The sequence below is a fragment of the Furipterus horrens genome, unplaced genomic scaffold (genome assembly GCF_987537825.1).
Source record: "Furipterus horrens unplaced genomic scaffold, mFurHor1.1.pri manual_scaffold_10, whole genome shotgun sequence".
In the NCBI taxonomy this organism is placed as follows: Eukaryota; Metazoa; Chordata; class Mammalia; order Chiroptera; family Furipteridae; genus Furipterus; species Furipterus horrens.
Genome location: NW_028327180.1, coordinates 97714624 through 97739344, shown reverse-complemented (window position 1 = coordinate 97739344; position 24721 = coordinate 97714624). Strand labels below are relative to the sequence as shown.

At 53.4% G+C, this 24721-nt stretch overlaps 1 protein-coding gene and 1 long non-coding RNA gene across 2 annotated transcripts in view; one reads left to right on the top strand and one right to left on the bottom strand.

Annotated features, from left to right (window-relative positions):
- The window catches only part of STK10 (serine/threonine kinase 10), an 82910-nt gene extending 66842 nt beyond the window's left edge, over positions 1-16068 (top strand). The window contains exons 12-19 of the mRNA XM_090288581.1: positions 19-198; positions 1901-1993; positions 4220-4349; positions 6031-6155; positions 7169-7357; positions 7803-7928; positions 11627-11740; positions 15668-16068. Coding sequence (XP_090144707.1) covers positions 19-198; positions 1901-1993; positions 4220-4349; positions 6031-6155; positions 7169-7357; positions 7803-7928; positions 11627-11740; positions 15668-15808 — 1098 coding nt within the window. The 3' untranslated portion in view covers positions 15809-16068. The remainder of the gene's footprint in view (positions 1-18; positions 199-1900; positions 1994-4219; positions 4350-6030; positions 6156-7168; positions 7358-7802; positions 7929-11626; positions 11741-15667) is intronic.
- A 5720-nt stretch (positions 16069-21788) lies between these two features.
- On the bottom strand, positions 21789-24686 carry LOC150001004 (uncharacterized). Its single transcript, XR_016513341.1, has 3 exons — positions 24567-24686; positions 22780-23126; positions 21789-22204 (listed from the first exon to the last, which is right to left on the bottom strand). It is a non-coding gene; the product is annotated as an uncharacterized LOC150001004 (long non-coding RNA).
- Positions 24687-24721: the final 35 nt, after the last annotated feature.

Here is a 24721-nt window from a genome sequence, read left to right as displayed (position 1 = left end):
TCTTTCTGCTCCTCCCAGGCCAAGAAGAAGTTCTTTGACACGGAGCTGGAGAACCTGGAGCGTCAGCAGAAGCAGCAGGTGGAGAAGATGGAGCAGGACCACGCCGTGCGCCGCCGCGAGGAGGCCAAGCGGGTCCGCCTGGAGCAGGAGCGGGACTACACCAAGTTCCAGGAGCAGCTCAGACTGATGAAGAAGGAGGTGAACGCGTGTTGGGTGGAGGGGGGGGTCTCAGAGGACTAGGACACTCTCCATTGCAAGCGACGGAGACCTCCGTTCAACCTTGCCTTGGCAACGGGAGGGGGGGGGGCTTGTGTGTGCCTGCAAAGCTCACGTCCAGGTGTGTCCAGACCTGCGTGCTCCGGCGGCACCTCCATCACCTGCTCCGCTTTCCTCTGTGTTGATGGGGCTCCCAGGCAGGCCCTCGCCCTGTGGTCTCAGGTAGCTTCCTCTCCACCCTTCAGCTTAGCAACCCCCAGCTGAAAGAGCAGGAAGGTGGCCCAGGGGAACTTGAGCTGCTGTCCCCAGAAGCGGATGTGGGTGATGGGTGGGCAAATGCACATGTCCTCTGTGCCTGACCCTCTCCTCTCCCAGAACAGCAGTCCCTGAGTTTGGACCCATGCAACCTTTTCCCTTTCCCCCACCCAGCTGGAAGGCAGGGGGTGGGGGTGGGGGGGGCGGGCGATGGCCAGGAGGGAGGACTTCAGTCTTTAAAAATTTATTTAGATCTGTTTTATGGCCCAGGATGCGGTCTATGTTCATGAATATTCCGTGTGCACTCGAAAAGGATGGAAATTCTATTGTTGGGTGGAGTGTTCTATGAAGGTCACCAGGTCCAGCAGACTGGTGGTGGTGTTCAGGTGTTCTGTAGTCTTGCTGATTTTCTCTCCATTTGTTCTGTTGGTTGTGGAGGAAGAAGTTAACGGCTCCACCTACAATTGGGGATTTATCTATTTCTCTTTCAGTTTGTCAGTGTTTGTTTCCCGGTTTTGAAATTCTTTTGTTATTTAAAATTGTCCTTTCTTCTTAGTGCACTGACCGTTCTCTTCTCTCTTGTCATCATGGCGTGCCGCTCCTTATTGCTGATAACACTCCATGTTCTACCAGCCAGTCCTGCTGTCTGCTGATGAGTGTTTCAGAATATCTTTTCCCATCCGTTTAAGTTAATCTGCCAATATATTTAATGTTGGTTTCTTATAGATGGCAGATAGTTGGCACTGTTTCCCTGTGTTAATTTTCTCAGGCAGAACCCTCCAGGGTGGCCCACCTTGGCCTACATCCTCCCAGTTTAGCAATTCCAGAGGCCAGAGAGTGGCTTTTCCCAGATAGTTCCAGCAAACATCCTGACGCTCTCACTGGCCCAGTGAGGGTCACGTGTTCACTCTGCACCAGACCCCAAGGCCAGGGCATGGGCTATGCCGATTGACAGCCTGGATCATGTACCCAGCCTAGAACCAGACAGGGTTGGGGTGTCACCCCCACCTGCAGCCCAGGAACTGAGGAGGGGGTACCTAAAGCATGCATTCTCAGCCGGGGAAGTAGATATTATTATGGTTTTTAATGGATTGACAGCTTATCTATAGGATTGACATTTCATGGGGCTGGGTGATTAAGGAAAAAGATGTCTAAAAGGGTTGTGGGGGACAGTAATGAAAAAAAGGGCCGAGAAACGCTGCCCTAAAGGAGATTGAGGTGCTGTCACCAGAAGGGGGATGGATCCCAAGCAGCAGAAACAGCACCGGTCCGCCCTGGGGCTTCTGGAAACTGAGTCAGCAGCAGCGAGGAGTGGGCCCGTAGGTGCTACCCGTCAGAGAGGCTGGGTGGAGAGCGGGGTTAGGGACCAATGCCCAGGAAGCGTGAGGAGGTACCCTGACCCAGACATGCTTTGCTGTCTCTGGTGCAGGTCAAGAACGAGGTGGAGAAGCTCCCCAGGCAGCAGCGAAAGGAGAGCATGAAGCAGAAGATGGAGGAGCATACGCAGAAAAAGCAGCTTCTTGTGAGTCCCTGCCTCTCGCTCGGGGAGCGGAGAGGCTTGGGAGTCCCGGGTTTGAGACCCTGAATGGTGACCAGGTCTCCTCTTTGTCTAGGCCCCATGCCGTACCCCTCGAATACCCTTCTATTATTCTGAATACATAAATCAAGCCCATCCTCTTTTCATCCTTATTATCACCTCTCCCATGCAGTCTTCCTTGATTGCCCTCACTCCAGCTGGAAGTGAGCTTTCTCATCTCTGGACACCCCAGCCCTTCACATCCACCTCTCCCAAAGCCTTTAGTGCCTCCTGCCTTGTTTCAGGGTTGTTTGTACGTCACATCTCCTTGACCAGCCCAGTGCATCCATCTGTCCACTTGGCATCTTTTGGAATCTCAAAGACATCAGACACACAATCTCCCAGACCTGGTCCTGTCCTCGTGTTTTGAGGGGGCACCATCCTCCATCCAGAAGCCTTGTCATTTCTGACACCTCCTTTCCCTCCAGGCCTTCATTACCTCCTGAAACATGTTTTGTTTGTTTATTTAATCTCCAAACTCTCTCTGGATCCATCAGCTTGTGCACATCTCTGTGACCCGCTAGCCATTGTCATCTTTTGCCTGAACTGCTACAGCCCCCTCCCAGCCAGTCCCCCTGCTTCATCTTGTCCCTCTGCAGTTCCCTGTCACACCAGCCAGTGTGACCAGGTCACCGTTCCCCCAACAGCCCAGAGCCTTGAGGACCATCAGTGGCTCCCCCTTTGTCCGTAAGATACGACCAGGTCTGGCCCCTGCCAGCCTGTCCCCCTGGACTTGGTCCCTCCGCTGCCCCCTCCCCAGCCTCCTTCATCCCTGTCGGCCCTGCTCGCATTTCCTCCCACAGTGGGGTCTTGGCACATCCTGCGCCTCTGCCCCCCAACACAGAGACATTTACAGGTCCTTTCTCCCTGATCCGGTTTGGCACCATCGCCCCTTTTGCAGAGGGAATTAGGACCTCAGACGCGGTCTGGCTCGGGGCTTGGTGCTCCCTGAAGGACACCCTCCTTCCTGCCCGCACCTGTCCCGTGGCGCTGCCGTTAGGAGAGGCAGGCGGGCGGGGAGGGTGGGAGAGACAGGCCCTCGCCCCACAAAGGGGCAGTGGATTGGCCCTTTCTTTGGGAGGACAATCTGATAATTGAATCAAGAGCCTCAAAAACGTGCACAGCCTTTGGCCTGGATTTTCTGCTTCTAGCAGCTAATCCTGAGGATTAAGCATCATGGAGACTCACAGACATTGAGCCCCCTGAGTGTGAAGAGCGGCACTGTCTAAAATAGAGAAACCCAGAAACGGCCCATTGTACGTGGGATAAATAAGTTAGGGGATAGCCTGACCATAGAGTACTTTTAGCCATTAAGCGTCATTTGATAGAATATTACCTTATAACATGGAAAGGGCTTTTAAGTCATTTTTAAAAATTATAGTAACATAGACATAACGTAACCTTGCCACCTTCCCCATTTCTCAGTGTGCGGTGCGGTGCGTTAGCTACATTCGCATGGTATATATAGCCCTTGCTTCCCTCTGCCTGCGGAACTCTTTCACCCCATGAAACCGAACCCCTGTGCCCCTCAAACAAGAACTTCCGCGCCCTCCCCTCTCAGCCCCTGGCAACCACTGTTTTACCTTCTGTCTCTATCGACTGGACTGCATATAAAAGCAGAATCAGTCTTGGTTCTTTTGTGAGCGGCTTACTTCACTTAACGTAATGCCCTCAAGATTCGTTTATGTGGTAACACGTAGAATTTCCTTATTTTCTAGGGTGGAATAATATTCCATTGTATTTACAGACCATGTCTTGTTAATCTGTTCATCTGTCTGAGGACACCTGAGTTGTTTCCAGCCCGTGGCTGTTGTGAATAACGCTGCTGTGATCACGGGTGTACAAATCCCATGTATCTCTAAAAAAGTAACAATGCCATAAACACACTTAAACATTTAGATATCTCACAGTAGTTGCCTAATCGCATTGTTTGCAGTCAAGTCAGTATTCACGTTTCCAGCTGTCTCCTAAACACCTTTCTTCCCACCGGGGTCCATATAAAGCCCACATGTCACACCTGGTTGCTGTGTCTCTTAGTCTCTCGTCAATTTCCCTCCTGGGTATTTCCTAAGTTTTCTTGGGATCGTGATGACCTTTCTTCTGGAATAAAAATAGAAGTTGAGCCACCAAAGCCAGCGCTCAGTAGAGGGCTGTCCGGGCCCCTCCCCACAGGACCGGGACTTCCTAGCCAAGCAGAAGGAGGAGCTGGAGCTGGCGATGAAGAGGGTCACGGCTGACAACCGGCGGGAGATCTGTGACAAGGAGCGTGAGTGCCTCACCAGGAAGCAGGAGCTCCTTCGAGGTGGGTGCGCCGGCCCAGAATCTGTCAGGGGACGTCCAGCCTGGGGCACAAAAGAGCTGCTGGGCCGTCTCCATCCTAAGACTCAGCATCACCCTTCATGGTGAAACACGAGGAACCCCCACGGAAGCCAGCAGCAAGGCAAAGGCCCCAGTTATCATCGGCACACTTGCCCTTATTCCAGGTGTCGAGGGAAAGACCAGGAGGCCACGGAGAGTGGGTGGGACCTGGAAGTGAGCTGGACCAGTGGGGTGGCGGGGGGCGCGGACGGTTTTGAGAGCCTTTTAGAACCGCCGTCCCACACCGAGGGACCGCTCCGCCGGGCCATTTTCAGACCTTGCTCTCACCGGGTCCTCACCTTTCCCTTACAAGGCACGTGCGCAGGTCCCACTGCTCTCCCGGCGGGTGACTGCTCTCTGGCCAGGGCTGCACAGTTCATGGGGGAGCGGGGATGGGCCTTGAATGCAGAGCTCCCCTGGAAGCTGAGCTCTTGGGTGCAGTGGTGCTTTGACAGGTTTGCACGCTGGCAAGTATCACAGCACAAGGTCTTCCAGGGACCAGAGACGGTGTGCGTGTGCCCGGCTTCTGTCACTCAGCTCCCAGGGGAGCTCAGGGGGCGTCTCTGGGTTAGGCAGCTCTGAAGGGCCACCGGGGGAATGGTCTTATCTTTGGCTAGCAGAGGCTGGGCGCAGTTTTGTGGGGTGTGTGAAGCAAGTGAGCTAGGAATGGCTAGAAATCTGTTACGTGAGCTACATTTAAAACATTCAGGTGGCTTTTGTGAAGAAGTAGACACAGGGACAGTTACAGCAGCGCCATCTCGGGCTCATTGGTAGGGCAATGGCCACCACTGCTGGGGCTTTGATGGCCAGGGCAGTGGAGCAGTGGGAGCCCCTCAGTGCTCAGCGTGGACCAGAGCAATGGGGTCCCTGATGCTGTGACATCTGAATAGAGCCACCGAGGTCCCAGGAAGGCCTTCGTTTCCTCTGTGTCCTGCGATGTCCCTAAGAACCACCTTATCTGTGGGACGGTCGTTCTGATGTTGTTCCGATGAACCGTGGGTAGATCCTGATTTTCATGGGACAGGGGCGCAGTGAAGTGAACTGGCTGTCTGCAGGGGCCGAGTGCCACCTGCTCAGGGACTTGCACCAGGGTTGATGAACAGACTTCAGTGCTAAAACGCCATACCATTGTCCCGGGAATGCATGTAAGGGACCGGGAGGGTCTCGCCCGTTTTCCCCAGGAGGCGGCAGTGACGTGAGGCCATGCTGCCATCTCCGTAGCCATTCCCGTTTGCCCATTAGGAGAGCAGAGGTGCCATGTAGGTGGAACATGAATGTCTCCCGAGGACACTTCTGCCTCCGTGGTGTGGTCGTGCCCACCTGGCAGAGGTGGAAGCTAGGCCTGGCGAGGTTTTCGCCCTCGTCCTAAATCCCAGGGGTGGAGCTGGGTTCCGGCCCAGGTCTCGGGCTCTCTGGCGCCTGGCGGTGACCCTGCCTTGCTGCGGCCCGCTCTCATCCGTGGGTCCTAAGGAAGTTTCTAGGAGCTGGCTCAGCCTGCTGCTCCGACGCGGTTTCATGCGGCAGCACAGTTAGCAGCTGCACTGGGAGGAGGCCGGGCGCGGGGCGGGGGCGGCCCGGCGGGGTTCTGGCCGTCAGCCCCTGACCGGGCGGTGCGTCCCCCGCAGAGCGGGAGGCTGCGGTGTGGGACATGGAGGAGCAGCACCTGCAGGAGAGGCACCAGCTGGTGAAGCAGCAGCTCAAGGACCAGTACTTCCTCCAGCGCCACGAGCTGGTGCGCAAGCATGAGAAGGTGAGGCCGGGCGGGGCGGGGCGGGGAGGGGGCGGCCGTGCCCAGACGGGGCACTGCTGGGTGCCATCCATGCTCCGAGGGGGAGTCGGGTGGGACAGGCCGAGGCCTGGGAGGCTCTGGAGGCTGTCTCGCCCCGGCTCAAGGGCCCAGGAGTAGGGGAACCATGCGGGGAAGCCAGTTGCCCGAGCAGCTCCCTCACTGACCGGCACCCCAACGTGTGTCCCTTTCCTGCTTTGTCCTCTTTCCCCGTCCTTTGTGCTGCCTCTCTTTCCACGGTCTCTTTCCCACGGATCCCTTCAGAGTACCTGTAGGTATCCGCTTAAACACCACCTCTGCCTGGAAGCCTTCCCTCTCCTCCCCAGGCCAGGTGAGGGCCCCTGCTCTGTGTGGCCACAGCACCCCCACGTCTGTGTGATCATCTCTCTCGGTTTAGTCCCCTTTGTGGGGACATGGACAGATAACCGAGGTCTGGCTACACAGCTGGTGCGGGTGATTCCAATTCCTAATCTAAGTGCAATGACGGAGGTCAGCACGGGGCTGTGGCGGCTCTGAATAACGGTGTCCAACCTGGCTGGGAAGTCAGGGCGGGCTTCTTGCAGGAGGTGACACCTGCGCTGAGTTTTGAAATACAAAGAAGTGTTAGGGAAACAAAAAGTTCAAATTTATCAAGGCTTCCAAAAATATGAATTGATACTTGTCATCAAAATGATAAACTGTTTTAGTGTACATTTTGGTTTGTGATATGAGCGCGTGATGGCCTGCCACCATTAATTAGGTAAGAGGGCACTAAAAAGAACCCAAACGTTAATAACAATACTTTTAAAAGTGAGAACAGAAAACGGTACTTAACAGTAGACGCAAAATGGTATAGCCTTGCTCTGCTGAGCGTTCTGGGCCACATGGGTCCCGGGCTTCCGATTCAGTGCGGCAGTCTTGGGCCCCTGACGACGCCCTGATGCCCGGAGGGCAGCTGACCTCAGCCCTGGCTGGCTGTCCCCCCCCCCCCCCCCCAGGAGCGGGAGCAGATGCAGCGCTACAACCAGCGGATGGTGGAGCAGCTGAAGGGGCGGCAGCAGCAGGAGAAGGCGCGGCTGCCCAAGATCCAGAGGAGCGAGGGCAAGACGCGCATGGCCATGTACAAGAAGAGCCTGCACATCAGCGGGGCGGGCAGCGCTGCCGAGCAGCGCGAGAAGATCAAGCAGGTGGGGTCCGTGGTGCGCTGGGGTGGGCGCAGGCCCAGGCTGGTACATAAAATACAAGCCGCAGCAGAGGGTCTTGGAAGGAGGCGTGCTAGTCACAGCCCGGAAGCCTCCCGGCCTCCCCGGGGCCCCTCTCTGGTGGGCGGAGGAAGTTGGGGCCACTGTCTCATGCTCCGTCCCCTCCCACTGCCGCGCTTCTATCCTGCAGCTTCCTTTGCTGCTAAATCCCATCCTCTCATTGACCGTGACCCCCTTCGCAGGTCACCAGTGTGGCTCAGGGACTGGGTGCCGCTCCTGTGATTCCCGTGTGGTGCACACGCGTCCAGGCGCACGTCACAGCACAGTGTTGTTGGCCTCAGCTCAGGGGGAGGACTTAGCGTGGGGGCGGCACAGCCTGAACGCCCCAGCCCGGCCGAGGGCCCTGAGGCGCCCACCCTCTCTGTTGCAGTTTTCCCAGCAGGAGGAGAAGAGGCAGAAGTCGGAGCGGCTGCACCAGCAGCAGAAACACGAGAACCAGATGCGGGACATGCTGGCGCAGTGCGAGAGCAACATGAAGGAGCTGCAGCAGCTGCAGGTACCGGCCTTCCGCCGCCCCTGTTGCCTCAGTTTACCCCACGGCAGTCAGTTCCGGGGCACAGACTGTGCCCACAGGGAAGGCTTCTCGTGTGACAGGCCTGCTGTGCCATGTCACGTTGGCCAAGTCACTTCACTCTCCCAAGCCACAGATCCCACACGCATGAAGTGGGCGTGGGGTGGAGGTGATAAGTCCTGCTGTGCAGGCCTCGAACAAGGCTTTGCAGGTGAGCCGAGGGTCTTGCCCGGGGCCCCACAGTGGGCTTGCTGCTAGACTTCTCGGTCCTCACTGCGTTTTGGGAAAAGGTGTCCCAATGACCCCAACACCAAAACCACACACAGGAAAGGAAAGCTACAGACCAGTATCTCTCATGAACACGGATGCACAAATCCTCAACAAAGTATCAGCACATTGAGTCCCACCATGTATGAGAGGTATACACCGTGACCACTGGCCGTTATCCCAGGCTGGTTCAACACCGGAAAATCAGTGAATGTCACCCATGCCATCCTCAGGCTAAAAAGGCAAACTCACATGATCGGAAGCAGGAAAAGCATCTGACAACAGCCGCCATTGTTCATGATAAACACTCCCAGCAAACAGGAGGAGAGGGGCACTCACTGCCTCAACCTGAGGCCGTCCACAAAACACCTGCAGCCAATAAAGGTGTCTGGGTGTTGCCAAGGCCCTCGGTGGCCCCTTTCCCTCGGGAGATCCCCCACCTCTCGTTTCCTGGCTCCTGGGTTTGCCCTTCCCCAGGAGCTGGTGCTGGGCATCCCCTTGCGGTGGAGCAAGGCTTTGTCTTAGTGAGGGATGGGCCGACTCAACTCCGTGACCTCAGGAGATTGCTCAGGCGACTGGATCCATTTGGCGATTTCTAGAGAGCCAGGGAGGCACTGAGCAAACATTACAGGCACTGAGGCCTGCCAAGTCGGGGCTTTGTCGCTGCGTGAATTTTGGCTGGGCCATTCACCTGCATCAGTTTTCCCATCCCTACCCGAGGATCAACTGGGAAAACCCACACAGAAAGCTGGGAGCCCAGGTCCTAGTAGGTCACAGGTGCTCAGTGCTGCTGTGAGGATGATTCCTAACTGAACCAGTTTCTAAGCTCCCAGGACCCTTGAGCCTGAAACCCAATAATACCCCCCCCGACCTGTGGGACTTCCTGGTCAAGATGGTGGAGTAGGTCAATGTTGCGTTCACCTCCTCCCGTGACCACATCAAATTATAGAACAACTAGGACTGCAAATCACCCGAGGGTTAGCTGAACAGACATCCTGAAACCAAGGACATAAAGAAACCGCATGGAGACTGGCAGGATGAGTGGAGGCATGGAGCAGGCAGCTCCCACACTCACAGTTTGGCAATTAAGAACCGGGAAGGATCCCTCGGCTGCTGAGGTCCCCCCTGAGGAGTGAGGGGTCCCAGCCCTGTGACAGACTCCCCAGCCCAGGGCGCCAGTGCTGGGAAGAGTCGGCCTCGTAATACCTGGCTGTGAAAGCCAGCAAGGAAGCATCCGAGCGTGGCAGAGGGGCTGTACACACAAAACGAAGCAATCCACTTAAAAAATGAGCAGGGGACCTCGGTGGACATATTTTTCAAAAGAGGACGTACAGATGGCCAACGGACATACAAAAAGATGTCCAACTCACTAATCATCAGGGACTGCAAGTCAAAACCGCAGAGAGATATCACCTCACACCTCTCAGAATGGCCATCATCAATACATCAACAGACAATAAATCTTGGCGAGGATGCGGAGAAGAGGGAATACTTGTGCCCTGTTGGTGGGAACACGACCACTGTGGAAGACAGTATCAGGGTTCCTCAAAAAGTTAAGACTAGAACTGCCATATGATGAGCAACCGCACCAATTCGAAAAGATTTATGCCCCCGTGTTCACGGGAGCATTATTTACAATAGTCAAGGAGAGAAACAACCTGAGTGCCCATCAAGAGACGCTTGACCAAAGATGATGTGGTACATGTGCAATGGAACATTACATAGCCATCAAAAAGGATGGATACCTCCAGGGGGTTATGCTAAGCGAACTAAGACAGCACCATATGATTTCACTTACATGTAGAATCTAAAAAAAAAACAAACAGAAGCAAACTCATAACACAGAGCGCTGATGGCTGCAAGATGGTGGGTGGGACGGGTGAAAAGGTGACGGGGTAGGAAGTACGAACGGGCAGTTAGAGAGTCACGGTGATTTACAGTATAGCATAGGAGGGAAAACCGGGACAACTGTAATAGAACAACAAATAAAAAAATGAAAAAAAAAGTACAGCATAGAAAATAGTCATTAATAGTCTAACTACTATATATGGTGCTGAGAGGGCGCAGGACCTGCGGAGTGATCGCTTTGTAAGTTATATAAATGCCTGATGACTACAGCATGCATCTGAAACTAATACAATGTATGTCAACTGTAACTGAAAAGAAATTTAAAAAATTTAAAAGTAACCCCCCAAGGGGCTGCACTCCTCCAGCCTAACGGGGTTGGTACCCCCTCTGCCGTACAAGCTCCGTATGAACCACAGGCGTCATTGCCTGTGAGGAGTCACCAAGGACTGTCGCCTCTGCCTGTGAGGGACTACAGGGAGGTTTGGGGAGGCAGACAGCGCACCTCAGGGCGCAAACAGTGAGGCCGGGAGAGCCCCAGCCAAGCCCACGGCCCTCACCCCTTGCTGCAAAAATTGATCCTGTTAGAACGATGGGCAGGGCAGAAGCCATGTAATTTGTGTAAGTGTAACCTTACACACACCAAGGACCTCAGTTGGCCCGGGGGGGGGGGGGGTAAACCACAGAAGCTTCATCTTCTCACCGTTCTGGGGCCTGGAAGCCCAGGGCCAGCTTGCCAGCACGGCCGGAGTCCGGTGAAGGAGCCTCCCTCGCGGGCGCGCCGATGGCCAGCTTCCCTCCGTGTCCTCACAGCAGACAGACAGAGAACGAGCAAGCCCTCTGGTGTCTCTTCCTAGGAGGGCCCCGTCCCCATGACCTCATCTAAACCTGCTCCTCTCCCAGGGGCCCCACGTCCCGTACAATCCCATCGACGATCAGTGCTCCAACATTACGCATTTTGGGGAGACACCATCAGGCCATAGAAACACAACGCTCAAGAGTGAAAATTAAGAGCAACCTAAGTGGCCAAAAATAGGGGTGTGTGTAAGGCCGTTTGCTGACTCCATTCCGTGGGAGACTCTGCAGGCACTGAAAATGATGATGATGAGAACTGTCTTTTTTTATAGGGAGGGACGCAGGTTTCAGAACTGTGTATATAGGGTGAGCTAAACAATACACAGGACAGAGCCTGGCAGGAAATACAGCCGCATTTTCATAGTGGTTGCCCCCGTGTGGTGGGAGAGGGCACATTTTATATGTGTTTATGGTTAGTCCGTTTTGTTAAAAGGACATGTTTGTGTTGAAAACGGAAACGATGCGCAAAGCAGAAAGTTGCAGAGTTACTGTAGATCCTGCGACACAGTAAGAAATAGTAACCTGAGGATTCTGGAATATTCCCCCAGGCACCTCGCGGTTGCATTAGGTATTTACTTGCACGGCGTTCTCTATAAATGGGGTTTATAACTAAGGAGAAACAATGAGGGAACGATGCTGTGCCCACGAAGCGCGTCTCAGCCCGCTGTGTCTCCGCTGTCTGAGTGTCTTACCTGCTCTGCCTGGGTTTGTTCCAGAATGAGAAGTGTCACCTCCTGGTAGAGCATGAAACCCAGAAGCTGAAGGCCCTGGATGAGAGCCACAACCAGAGCCTGAAGGAATGGCGGGACAAGCTGCGGCCACGCAAAAAGGTAACCACGCCTGGGCTGGTGGGCTCAGGGAGGGGGTCTGCGTGTGCTGCCGGTGTCCGCCTTGGAGGGGGACACGCATGGGTGGGTTTATTTTAAGGAGCTGGCTCACACAGGCGGAGGGGCCGGTAAGTGTGGAGTCTGCGGGGCGGGTCGCATCAGCTCAGGCAAGAGTGGCTGTTGCAGCCTTGAGTCCCTAGAGTAGCCTGGGGACAGAATTCTTCTCCTTCGGGGCCCCTGACTGACTAGATGAGGCCCACCCACACTCTGGAGGGTAATCTGCTTTCCTGGAAGTCCAGGGAGTTGAATGTAAATCACATCTAAACAGATTTTTCACAATGACACTTAGACTGGTGTGTGACTGTGGCCTCGTCGGGTTGACAAATGAACCATCCCAGGGTCTCAGAGTGGTCACTTGTCAAGTGGAGACATGAATACTGTACATTGTTATGCGAAGAGTCACCAGCCCACAGTACCTGGCAAGGAGTGGTCAGGCCAGGGACGTCCTCGTGGCTTTACAGTCTCCTAACCTCTCGGAGGAGAGCGCTGCCCTGCTGACCCTTGGTGACGAGGCCTGTAGCCCTGAGGTTGACTCTGCCACCGTCCATTGGCTCGGCCTGCTGTGACTGTGGTCTGGACAGGAGGCAGCTGCCCACCTCAGCTCTGCACGTGGCCTTGGAAGTCCTTGAATTGAAGTTCCCTCCCTGTGCTAACGGAGCTTCCTGCCTGGGAGCTGGCCAGGGTCCCAGAACTTCCTGTTAGCGGCCCGTGCTCATCAGTTTCTGTGACTGCGGCCTGCTGGGACGGTTGATGCTCGATGTTCACACCAGTAACGCTCCTGCCGACACTGGCTGCCTCTGGCATAGGAAATAAACGTGAACCTGGTCTCTGACCTGGGGGTTCCTCATCCCCTTGGCACATCCGGAGAGAATTCAAAAATGAATGATGATGTTGCCTCCAGCAATGGCCTCACAGCCCAGGTGGCTCCATGGGGGTCCCTGGGCTTAGGGGAGACACCGCAGGAGTGTGTCTGGGGAGCTGGCACTGAGATTTGCCGCGGGGGCTGCCTCTGCAGAACTTCCTGTAGGATTGTGCTGTCGTTCGGGACCTGGGTTGCTGCTGGGACACTGATCCGGAGGTGATTCTCATTTGGGGTCAATGTTCTTTAACTCTCCTGCGTTGTAGTCAGCAGCCTTGAGCTGCGGCCTGTGTGCGGGGGCAGGGGAGACGATCGTGCCTCGTGGGATATTTTTAGAAAAGCTCAGGTTTCTTTTCAGGTGAGTGCAGAACATCTGGTAGTGTCAGTGAAGTGTTGCTGCGGGCATGGGTGACACGGACCGTGGCCCCAGGCCAGGCGAGGCTTGCTCCTGAACCTCGCTTTCTGGGGCTGTAAAACGTGAATAACGCGCAGTCCCGTGAAGCAGATGTTCGGAAACTGCTGCCCCTGGGCCAAATCTGGCCCGCCACCTGGGTGAGCCAAAAAGTTTTATCGGAACACAGCCACGCACGTTCATTTACATACTGTCTGTGGCTGATTCTGCACTACGGCCACGGTGAAGTGGTGATGGAGACCTCACAGCAGCGCTTCTCAGCCTGTGCGTCGCGACCCCTTTGGAGGTCGAACGACCCTTTCACAGGGGTCGCCTAAGACCATTGGAAAACACATATATAATTACGTATTGTTTTTGTGATTAATCACTATGCTTTAATTATGTTCAGTTTGTAACAATGAAAATGCATCCTGCATATCAGATATTTACGTTACAATTCATAACAGTAGCAAAATTAGTTATGAAGTAGCAACGAAAATGTTATGGTTGGGGGTCCCCCCAACATGAGGAGCTGTATGAAAGAGTCGCGGCATTGGGAAGGTTGAGAACCACTGCCCTACAGCCTTCAAAGCCAAAAATAGTTACGATGTGGCCCTTGAACGAGGTAAGACTGCCGTCTCCTGCCTTGGGCTCCGCAGAGGAACCGCGGTCGGCAGGAGACAGTAGCGCTGCTGAGCATGGGCTCTGGAGTAGGAGACGTAGGCTGCAGGCCTAGCGCTCCCATTCCTCCCGTTCCTCAGGCCCTGGGCCAGTGCCTGAGCCTCTCTGGGGCAGTTCCGAGAATGAGGTTGGAGTTCCTGTAGCGGAGGTCCCAGACTGATGGCCCGTGGGCAGGAATTGGCTTCCAGATGTTAGGGGTGGCCAAAAAAGTAGCAATTTAATTTCTTTTTGAAAGTTACCAACTAAATTTTACAGAGCAATCTGGACTTCCAGTTGCTTTTGAAAACCCAGGAGATCTAGCAACACTGGACCCATCAAACTACATGACAGCTACCAGACGGAACCAAGGAAAACTGTCCCCTCCGTATGACAGAGCATGCGCCCTTCCCCTCAGCGCAGTCCCCACCCCCCTCACTTCTTTAGTCACCTCGGCACTGGGTCCTGGGCCGTCGGTTCCAGGAGCTCAGACAGTCCTACTTCTGTCTTGTGTATGTCTGCTTGTCACACGCACCTCGATACGAATGCGCCCAGCAAAAGAGAACCGGAGCCAACAGTCTGTGAATTACCGGACATTTCAAATCACTCACGTCCCACCACGAGGAGGCGTGACTTCAGATACCTTGCCTACCCTCACGTGGATGTCCCTGTGACAGGAAAAATTGGTGTTGAGACTCAATGTCCTTTCCCCATCTTTCTTTAGAGGTAGAGAGAACTCACTAGAATTTAGTCCTTACTGAAGGAACAAGAGCTTAAGTGGAGATTCTGGAAACTAAGTTATTTGTTAAGTAGAGACTATGTCAGGGCATCCAAAGAATTGTCTTAAAAAAGAGATAGAATAGGAGGCTGGTCGAGATACTTCTACAGGAAAAAGAAGGAATTCTGGCCGATGATCAAATAGCTCTGTATAATGAAGCCATGTTAACTGAAGAGCCCTGTGCGCTCAACTCTGCAGATGGCAGACCAGTGTTTCAGAGTGTGAACGCTTACGTTGGACCTAGGTTCGCATGTTGGCTATGCCCCGAGCCAGCGGAGTGGCCTTGGCCAAGTGACCCAAGCTCTCTGGGCCTCAGTTTCCCCATCTGTGAGACAGGGTAATGGTATCTGCCTCGCAGGGTGGAGCGGAGATGGGATGCACAGATGCAGTGCCTGATGTGCAGGAACTACTCAGTAACTACGGTCCGTAGCTTTCCATTCACGCTCACAACAGCCCCGCCAGGCAGGGAGGGACACTGCCCCGTCACACACAAGGAAAGGGACTCAGGGAGGAGAGGTGACAGGCAGGGCACACGGCTGGTAATGATCAAGTTGAATTCAGCCCTACTGTAGAATTTTCCTGCCAGGATTGAGCTTGTCTAGATAAACTTGCATGTACCCCAGGGAGCTCTGCAGTGCCTGTCCCCTAGGGGACCCGTGCACTGCCTCATGTGCTCTTACCACACAGAGAACCCCTGCCTACCGCCGGTTTTCAGAACCGGAAGCCCGGGGTGACGTGGCAGCGCATGTATTTTGAACAAACCTCCCTGGGTGACTTCTGTGGGACTGGGTCCTGGGTAAGAACGCAGTATAACTCGGACATTTCTGCTGCCGCGCTATTAAATCTCTCCATTTTCTACCGTGGGGTTTCCTCCACTTGTTTGACTTTTCCTGCCAGCAGACTTGCCCCCCACCCCCCACCCCGTGTAGATCGGCATTTCCCCAAACTGTAGCCCTTGGCTCCCAGGAAACTCCTGTACGGCTGTGGCAGGAGGAGGACGAGGTGGCACTTACCTTCTGCAATATGGACCCTGGGAAAGGAGAGAGGGAAGGCCAAGTTACCCGAGCGCTAAGGCCTGGGAGGGACATTTTCAGAGAAGGCCACCTGGCAGTGGTGGTGGTGTCCTGAGGTTGGGAGTCCCATGTCCTATGGAATCTGAGCTCCATCTGGTCTCCTCTGTCCTAGGCGCTGGAAGAAGATCTGAACCAGAAGAAGCGGGAGCAGGAGATGTTCTTCAAACTGAACGAGGAGGCTGAGTCCCCGAACGCCACCACCCCGAACAAGGCCACCAAGTTCTTCCCCTACAGCTCTGCGGATGCCCCCTAACGGCCACTTGGGGCTGTGGCTGGCAGGTTGGCGGCCTCCGGGGCCCTCCCATTCTCTGTGAACAAGTAACTCAGGACGCCCTCCCCTCTTACTTCCATGCCAGCTCGATCCGGCCCCTTGCCTGCGCGACCCCAGCGTGCCTGACTTCTCGCTCACTCGTGGGGGGTGAGGTTTTGTTATGTGTCGCCTAATCTCAATATGTTCTGTGAACCCCAGGTCCCTTCAAGCTGTCAGTGATTTGGGGCGTGGGTGGGGGGCAGGGTCTAAGAGGAAAGAGTGTTCTGTGGCCTCCAGGCCCCTCCTCGTTGCCACAACGCCGGTTTTGCTGTCTGTGGGCGCGAAGCGCTGCCGCTGAAATCACCGTGGGTTCATCCAAATATTGTAATTCTTGGTGGCTTTTCAGCCATTCCCTGGTGTCAGAGAAGGATCATGGCCCCTAACAGCCAGCTGCTCGGGGGTGCCCTCATCTCTCCAATTCCCCTAAGCTGCTTTCCTTGGAGGCCGTGCCTACAGTGGGGGAGAGCCAGAACCATTCATTCTGCGGGTCTCAGGTACTCTCTTGGGCACCCCGCCCCTCCTGCACTGACACAGGCCCAGGGCTTGGGTCCCTGCTAACCCAGGCCTGCCTCCACCTCAGGCCTCTGGGCCAGGTGGGTTGGAACACCTGCTTCCTGAGCCACTGAGCATGTTGGGTGGAGCCACTGGTGTGCGGCGTGCCGGGTGCCGACCCCGGAGGCACAAGATGTCATAGGGCGAGCGGCCTGTGATCCCTTTTGGCCCCCAGGCGGTACCCTGTGTTCAGGGATGAGCTCAGCACACAACACTCCCACTACCCAGTCTGCTTCCATCTCGCGCTTGCCCAGGGGATGCGGGAAGGCGGTCTCCCTGGGCCCCGCGCCCTCCTCCTCCAGCAGTCCAGCCTAATGCGTCAGACAGGCTGGCAGTCCCTGGGACTTTTGTTCAGGAAGCAAAAGCATCAGGGAGAAACATGGTGCTCCCTGCCCCCCCGGAACACGGCAGAAGCAAAGCTTCTGTAGCTCAGAGTCCCGGGGCTTCGGCTCACTCAGTGGGCCTCCCAGCTTCCTATGCTGAAGGCTGCAGAGTGTCAGGAACCCAATGAAAGTAAATGCTCAAAATGGCATTTGGCTCATTTACAAAGAAAACTTTTTTCACCTTGATTTCTAACTTGAAACAAGTATAAATAAATGGCTTCTTCAGGAAGATACCTGCTTTAAAGAAACTAGAGAAAACGGAAGCTGAGTTTGAGGAGCCCGATGGGCACATGGGGTCTGGTGACCGAGTGGCTGCCACACCCGGGGAGGACTTGCTCCTGCACTCCTTATGGGTAGCAGTTTTGTCTTTTCTAAAGCAGTTCCCTGGCAATCTTCTTGGTACTGGCTGTAATCCTCCTCCCCTGGGTCCTGCAGAGAGAGGGTAGCTATTGAAAAGGAGAAGGGGCTTGGGGTTCCCGAGTCCTACAGATGCACCAAAGCAGCCCAGGGGGCCGTGGGGAGGAGGTGCCTCTTAGGTTTTGAGCATTCACCTTGCCTGCTTCAGTATTTGACCCAGAGGGGACACTGGTCAGGCATGAACAAACAAGGTGTGACCCGACTGTCCCTTTTGATTCTCTCAGGTAGACAGGGGCCAGCAGCAGTGTCACTACAGAGCGCAGCCCAGTTCCGCAGGGGTGGGCCGCGCGGGCGAGCGCTTTGTCCCCCGAGCACTGCCTTTTGCAGCCTGGGGTGCGAGGATGAGCAGCAGGTGACGTGCCGGTCTCATGGCTCAGGCGGGGCTTTGGTGATTCCCTCGGGTGGCTTGTCATTCACATCGGCATCTTGTCCCAGGAGCGGCCGCGTCCCTGCTCAGTGCCGCCGGAGCCCCAAAAGGCCCCCCGTTCTTTCTGGGTGGGGTCTCTTTGGGTCTCCCGGCCTCACTGCTGAGGCCCACGCAGTGTCCGTGCGCCCCGTGCTAAGGTGTCCTCCGGAAGGGGCAGGCGAAACTGTTCCCCGTTTTCAGTCAGTGTATTGCCGAGTAAATATGACTAACTTATATTTTCCCTTTATGAAGGAGATTAGTTATTTTTATGTAGATTCCAGACTTTATACAAGACTTTTGTAAAATGTTCTTTGCAACGTTAACTGCAAGAATGTAAATATGCTTCTAATAAAGTAACCGGGGAGAAACCGTGTGCTGTTGGCGTTGTTGCCTCGGACGGGGGTGGGGCAGCAGCGCGCGCTCCCCGCCTTTCCCAGACCCGAGAGGGTTTGCTGAGCCGCGGAGTGCGCCCCCGGTCACACAGCGGGTCTGGCTCAGAGGCGTCCGTTCTGAAAGAAGTCACGCCTGGCTCTGGTGTGCGCGTGCGTGTTTGCTCTCCACAGACACTGAATACGATTCTCATTTAACAGACACTTGACGACTAAGAGATTTCACATATTAACTTATCGAATCCTTGCAACAGCCCATGACGAAGAGCGTCATTCCCATTTTATAGATGAGGAAACGGGAACTCAAGCCAGTCAGTTTTGTTGAGAGCAAAGTTGGGAACCACCTGACTAGTAAAACGATATTTTATAGAGTCACTGGAGAAAATCACTTTCTCAACTTCTGGGAGCATACATAAAGCTCTTTACCATGACCTTTTTTTTTAAAGATTTTATTTATTTTTAGAGAGAGGGGAAGGGAGGGAGGGAGGGAGAGACACATCGATGTGTGGTTGCCTCTCGTGCGCCCCCAACTGGGGACCTGGCTCGCAACCCGGGCATGTGCCCTGACCGGGAGTCTGGCGACCCTTTGGTTCCTAGGCCGGTGCTCTATCCACTGAGCCACACCAGCCAGGGCACCACGATTTCCTAAATGAATATTAGTTATACCTGTGCAGCAGAGCTAACCCATTTGTCCCGTGAATTTTACCTACTTGATTCCCCTTTCTAGGCATGAGGACGAGCACACCCTTGAGCATCCACTCCAGCCTCTTAGGACTGCGGACTGAGCACTGACCAGTGAAGCGTGGGAGCAGGAATGGTGCTCTGAGATAGGCCATTAATAGCTGGGGAGCCCCCTCTGGCCCAGCAGTACTGCAGACCATGAATCCCAGATGGAGGGCTCGCTGGCCACGTGGGGACTCCATGAAACCAGATACGTATATTAAGGTGTGAGAACGAAGTCGTGTGTCAGCTTGCCTCAGCTGAACTACATTTCCCTGACCTCTTCTTCTGTCCTTTGTTAGCGTGGGCCACAGACAGATCCCTGGGTGGGGACTGGAGGGGTGGAAGTGACATCAGGGTTACCTTGTAGCCCAAAGACATCGCTGTTGGTCAGCTTGCTCACCTCCGCGGTGTGAGCAGCGGCCGGGTCTGCAGTGTTCCGCGTTCCCACAGAGCCTCCCCCAGCTTCCTCCTCCAATTCCTGGGCCAGGCGTGGTGTTCAGCCCCGTGACACAGGGCTGCGGCCTCTGCAGGACATCCATAGCACCAAGGTCATGGGCAGTAAGAACTGAGCCAGGTTTCCGTGGTCCTCATGGACCCCAGTGCAGCTGTGCCTGCTCTCCCCCACCTGCTACCCAGCTTCCCTTCTGGACTGCCTGCCCCGTGGGCTTTAGGATCCACTATCGCCTCTGAAGACAGCAGCCTTACAGAGATCGCGCAACTAGATTTGCCATTTATATAACATCAGCTCCTAGTAAAAATATTCCTTCATTTGCTCTTACTGTTTCTGCTTGTCTAAGACACGGGGATAGTCTGCTCCTGTGGCGTAGTGGATCCTGTTCTAGCGCAGTTTTACTCTCTCACTTGAAGGTATTTTATTTAACCTGGTAAGTTAGAAAAGGGCGGAGGGCATTTGCCAGTAAATGAATTAATGAATGTTTTTACTTATGTGCTTAAATATGTTTTCCCCAAAATCGTGGAACTAAAGATTTAATTCATCTAACAACCCATTATTGGCAATGCCAACCCTATCAAACTAGTCACTCAAATTAGATGGTCAGAAAGCGTGGCTTTGTTTTTAAGTCCAAATAAATGTGCAGATATACAGGGTGTTGCAAAAAAAAAAAAAAAAGTATCCGCAATTTTAATGATTATAAAGTCTATTAGCATACAGTTCCCTTTCAATGTTCACAATAAACTATATAAATGTACTTTTTAGCACCTATTTTCAAACTGATGTCCATTCTGGTCTAGACATTGCTGGCAACGCGAAGCCACGGAATCATAAATATCAAGAATCATTTCATTTGGTATCTGGGCACATTCTCCTTCAATGGCTACTCGTAATTCATCAATGGTTTCAGGTTTTTTAGCATAAACGTCATTCTCGAGAAATCCCCAAAGGAAAAAGTGTAGTGGTGTGAGGTCTGGTGAAGGCACCGGGTGATCTACAGGACCCGTCTGCCCGACCCAACTGTTGGGCAGGTCCTCATTGAAATGGGCCCTTACATCGCGATGGTAATGTGGAGGCGCTCCACCTTGCTGGAAATAAAAGTCCTTGTCATGAAAACCTTTGTGAATACGTGGCATGGCTGATTCCTGCAGTAAATTCAAGTAAGTGGCCCCAGTTACACTACCCGCCAGATAGAAAGGGCCAGTGAACCCACGTGCAGGTAAGCTGCGCCACACCGTCAGTCCTGGTAAATCCACATGAATGTTCCTCCATCCTGTGCGGACTTCCAGATGCCCAGTAAGTACAGCTGTGCCCGTTAATTGTACCATTTCATTTGAATGTGGCCTCATGGCTCCAAACTAATCGTCCTGGAAACCACTGCTCTCCACGTTTCGCTAAGTACCGCTCACAAAACTCCATCCTACCTGGATCGTTTTCATGAAGAGCGTGGACTAATCTTGGTGTGAAGCTTTTCTACCAGAAGCGCTTCAGAATGCGATGGAGAAGCTTGCCGAACACATGTTCTTGAACTTTGATGATACGTTTCCAACACCCTTTCTTCCATGGCAGCATTCATCGATGTTCTTGGTTTTCCGGGATGTGGTTTATGGACACTGAACAGTTCCATCGGTCTCAAACTTATCTCTAATTCGTCTGATAGTAAGTCTAGTAGGTGGACCAATTTGGAATTGTCCCCTAGATTGTCTTTGCACTTCTACCGCGTTTTCGTATTTCCACAGCACTTCAAAATAAACTTCCGTTGTTCAAAGCTTAATCTAGTTTCAGCCATTATTTCTCAACGGTTAAGTCTAAGACAAAAAGAAATTCAGCAAGTTCCCAGCTATTAAAGTGTGGCTACATCTTTTTGCGACAACTTGTACAGTTCATGCTTCTGGATTCTATAGATAAACAGATGAGGCAGGATGCCTTGTCATGTGGCTAAAATAGGGAACCGCTCTCTTCAGTACTTGTTACCAACACTTTCTTATGGTGTCACAAGATCCTCCCTCAGAAGGCTTGCACTCTGTGACGTTAGCTGGAAGTGAGTTCGGTAAAAAGTTCACGGCACTATCCTCTCTAATGCATTTGAATTCAGAAATCTCATCATCGCAGGTGAAAATACGTCATTTTAACGTGCCACTGGTTGGGGCCGGCAAGCAGGAAACTGCCTGCTGAGGTGCCACTGAACTCACTGGGAGGCCACCCTCTGGATACCCCGGCCCCCACGTGTGCGTGTGCCGGTTACAGTTCCGCAAACCACGGCTGCCGTGTGCCACAGAGGCAAGAAGGAAAGCATGCACACTTGGGCCAGGAGAAGCCCCTCCATTCAGCTCTGCCCTTCTAGGCTGCTGTGTTGACGAAGTTAACCACTGTGCCAGCTGGCAGAGGAGAAACACTTACAGGGTCCCACTCCAGCATTAAAAGATGAGCAAAGTAGGGTAGAACCCTGGCTGAGTGGCTCATGTGGTTAGAGCGTCATCCTGATACACCAAGGTTGTAGGTTTGATCCCAGGTCAGGGCACATTCAAGACTCAACCAATGAATGCATCAATAAAGTAGAACAACAAATTGATGTCTTTCTCTTTCTTCTTTAAAGTTAATCAACAACAAATAAAATTTAAAAAATAGAACCAACCAATGAATTTAAACAATTCTGAAACCTATTTGGACCTCACAGTTTTGGTTAAGGGATTGTAGACTTATACCACTTTGTTCTAATTGTGTCTTGTAAACCCCAGTTCAGAGGTATTTGGAAAAGTGAGGGGAAAGTATGCCTCAAGGTCCTCTGCCTTTATGACCAACTCTAGTCACCAGCTGGCATTAAGCCCGAAGCAATAAAAAGAAGTGCATACCTGAGGTCTTGTTTGAGGACAGAGCAAAGTGACAAGCCTTGGCTCAGTCTGCTTCTCATATAGCTTGGGTAGGACTTCTGTCACACGTGTGACTCAGTGAATATCACACTGAGCTCCTGGAATTTGACCCGGTAACAGTACTTTTTCCTCTAAGGGAGGGGTGTGGCTGTAACAAATGGAAAGAAGCAGAGTTGTTTTCACTCCAGCTCCAACGCCAAGGGCTGCAAACTCAGACATCTACATGGGTTCGGCACACAACTGAAATGAGCGAAGCACGCGGACAGGAGACAACAGGGAGGGATGGTGACAGTGGAAATCAAGAGAGCACATGCTGAGCGCTGGCTGCTGTGGCTCAGTGGATTGAGCGTCAGCCTGCGAGCCAAGTGTCGCTGGTTCGATTCCCAGTCAGGGCACATGACTAGGTTGCACGTCAGGTCCCCAGTTGGGGGTGCACGAGAGGCAGCCACACAGTGATGTTTTTCTCTCCCTCTTTCTCCTTTCCCCTCTCTCTAAATAAATAATTTCAAAAAAAAGAGAGAGCACATGCTTTGTATAAAGATGGTAGTTGCTGCTTCACCCCTGCATATTGTTGCCCTACAAATCCAATATAGTCAAAGTTTAATTTTTTTGAGACAAGCAGGAAATTCAGATCTTAACATGTGAACCTGTCAAATGTTAAAAACCATAAAGACGGTGTGATAAACACATATTGGAGTATCCAATTCAGCTTGTGACTCCTACCCTTATGCTGTGTGCTAGGTCCTGGGGCAAGTGCCGGGACTTCCGAAGTCTTGCTTGGCTGTTACACTGGTGTCTCTCAAGGACCGATGACTAGTCACAGCCCTGTATAACCCTTTCCCGCACTGACTCTGGGGCTGGGCCATATGACTTGCTTGGCCAACGGGACGCTGGCAAAGGCTTAATAAGCATTTGTTCATTGGGGCCATGTCCTCTTGGATGCCGGTTATCCTGCAGAAGCTTGACTGATGATAAGCCACGTGGGAAGGGAGGACCTAGAGGCGGTCTTGATGAGCTCCCAGCTGACTGCGGTGCTGTGCGTAATCTCAGCTTACACTCTGTGGGCTCAGCTGAATCCAGTCAACCCGCACAATTGTAAAAAATAATGAAACATTTTAAGCTACTAAGTCATGGGGGTGTTTTATTATGATACAATAGGCAACTGAAACAGGTCACTTATTCTAATGATTTGTTTTACTAATGAACTTCCCGAACGCACAGGGAGGGGAAGGAGTCTGATGAAATTCAGGCGGCAAGTGAGTGGCAATCACTTTCTGATCCTGTGCACTTTCTTAGTGATTTTCTTTCAGTTCCCTTGGTGGAAGGCACGAGACCAGGACTAGGAAACTTCAAATGCTAACTGCAAGGCAGTGACAACGGGGTCCTGTATGCCTACAGATTACTTAATAACTTGGGCCCTAGAAAAGGAAAGATTTCTAGCTCATCCGGTTCCCTCATTTTACAGGTGCAGAGAATGGGGGAAAAACCAAACCAAACCAATCACGCGAGAAAGCGAGAAGCTGCCTCTGACATTTGGAAGCTCGCACCTGATAGGTTACACCCAGGCTGTTACTTTCCTAGGTCCTGGCCTCTCCCTCTGAGCTCCGCCTGTATCCTCCTCCTGAATATAATTTCGCAGAACATAAACATCAGACAAGGACATTCTGTCACGGTGATCAATCAAGACAGAAACAAGACCACGCCTTAATTCTAACCATAAACATTGTTTAAACCACAAAGAAGGACCAGACGTCCCCCATCCTCGCTAATATGAGGGGCTGCTACTTCTTTCCCCATAGCTTTACCCTCAGTCTAGTGCTCCTCCCTTCCAGGTAAGATTTGCTGAGATGCTGGCATAGAATCACCAGGTTCCCGGCACCAGGGAATCCAGGGGCAGCGCCGCTGCCTCAAACCCGCTCCCCAGCCGCCTACCGACTCCTACTGAGGTGCCCCGCGGTTCCTCCTGGCGTGTGTTTTCCTCCAACCACCAGTAACAGACCCGACTCGTTCAGCTGTTAGTGTGTCCCTGGTGGTCTTTGATAGAAAGCACCGACGGCCCTGACCAAGGTCACGCAGAGCTCGGTCACGAGGAGCCTCCCGCCGTGTTCGTTCTCAGCACCTGCTCCTCTTTGGCTTCCCGTTCCCCTCCCTCGCCCCCACTACCGTGAGCTGCACGAGAGCAGAGACCTTTCCTGGGATGTCCAGAGCCGATTCCCCGGGCCCGGCAAGGGCTGGCAGTTTACACTTTCTGAACGAAGAAATGAGTAAGAGGGGCTCAACAGACGCAGCTTCCCCTTCATCTCGCAGCTCCTTCCGCTTCGTGGTGCGGAGACAGCACCGCAGCTCGCTTCCATAAACCTCTTCACCTCCATCTCCAAACCCCTCCCTGGGACGCCGGAGAGGGATACCCCGCACGGGCCCTGCTCCCTTGCCCGAGCTTCTCTCGCTCGCCGGCCCGCTCCCACACCTGGGGCCCGAGACCATCCCCTCCCAAAGCACCTAGAACCCACCTGTCTCCAACATGGGTCCCTACCACCAGACACTCAGTGACCAGCCGAGTCGCTACTTCGGCGTCTAATGGGCACTGCGGACAGCGACCGCGCATGTGCGGAAGTAGGTCGCACACGCAGGATCTCTGACAAGTGAAGAGTTGCTTCTGAGTTTC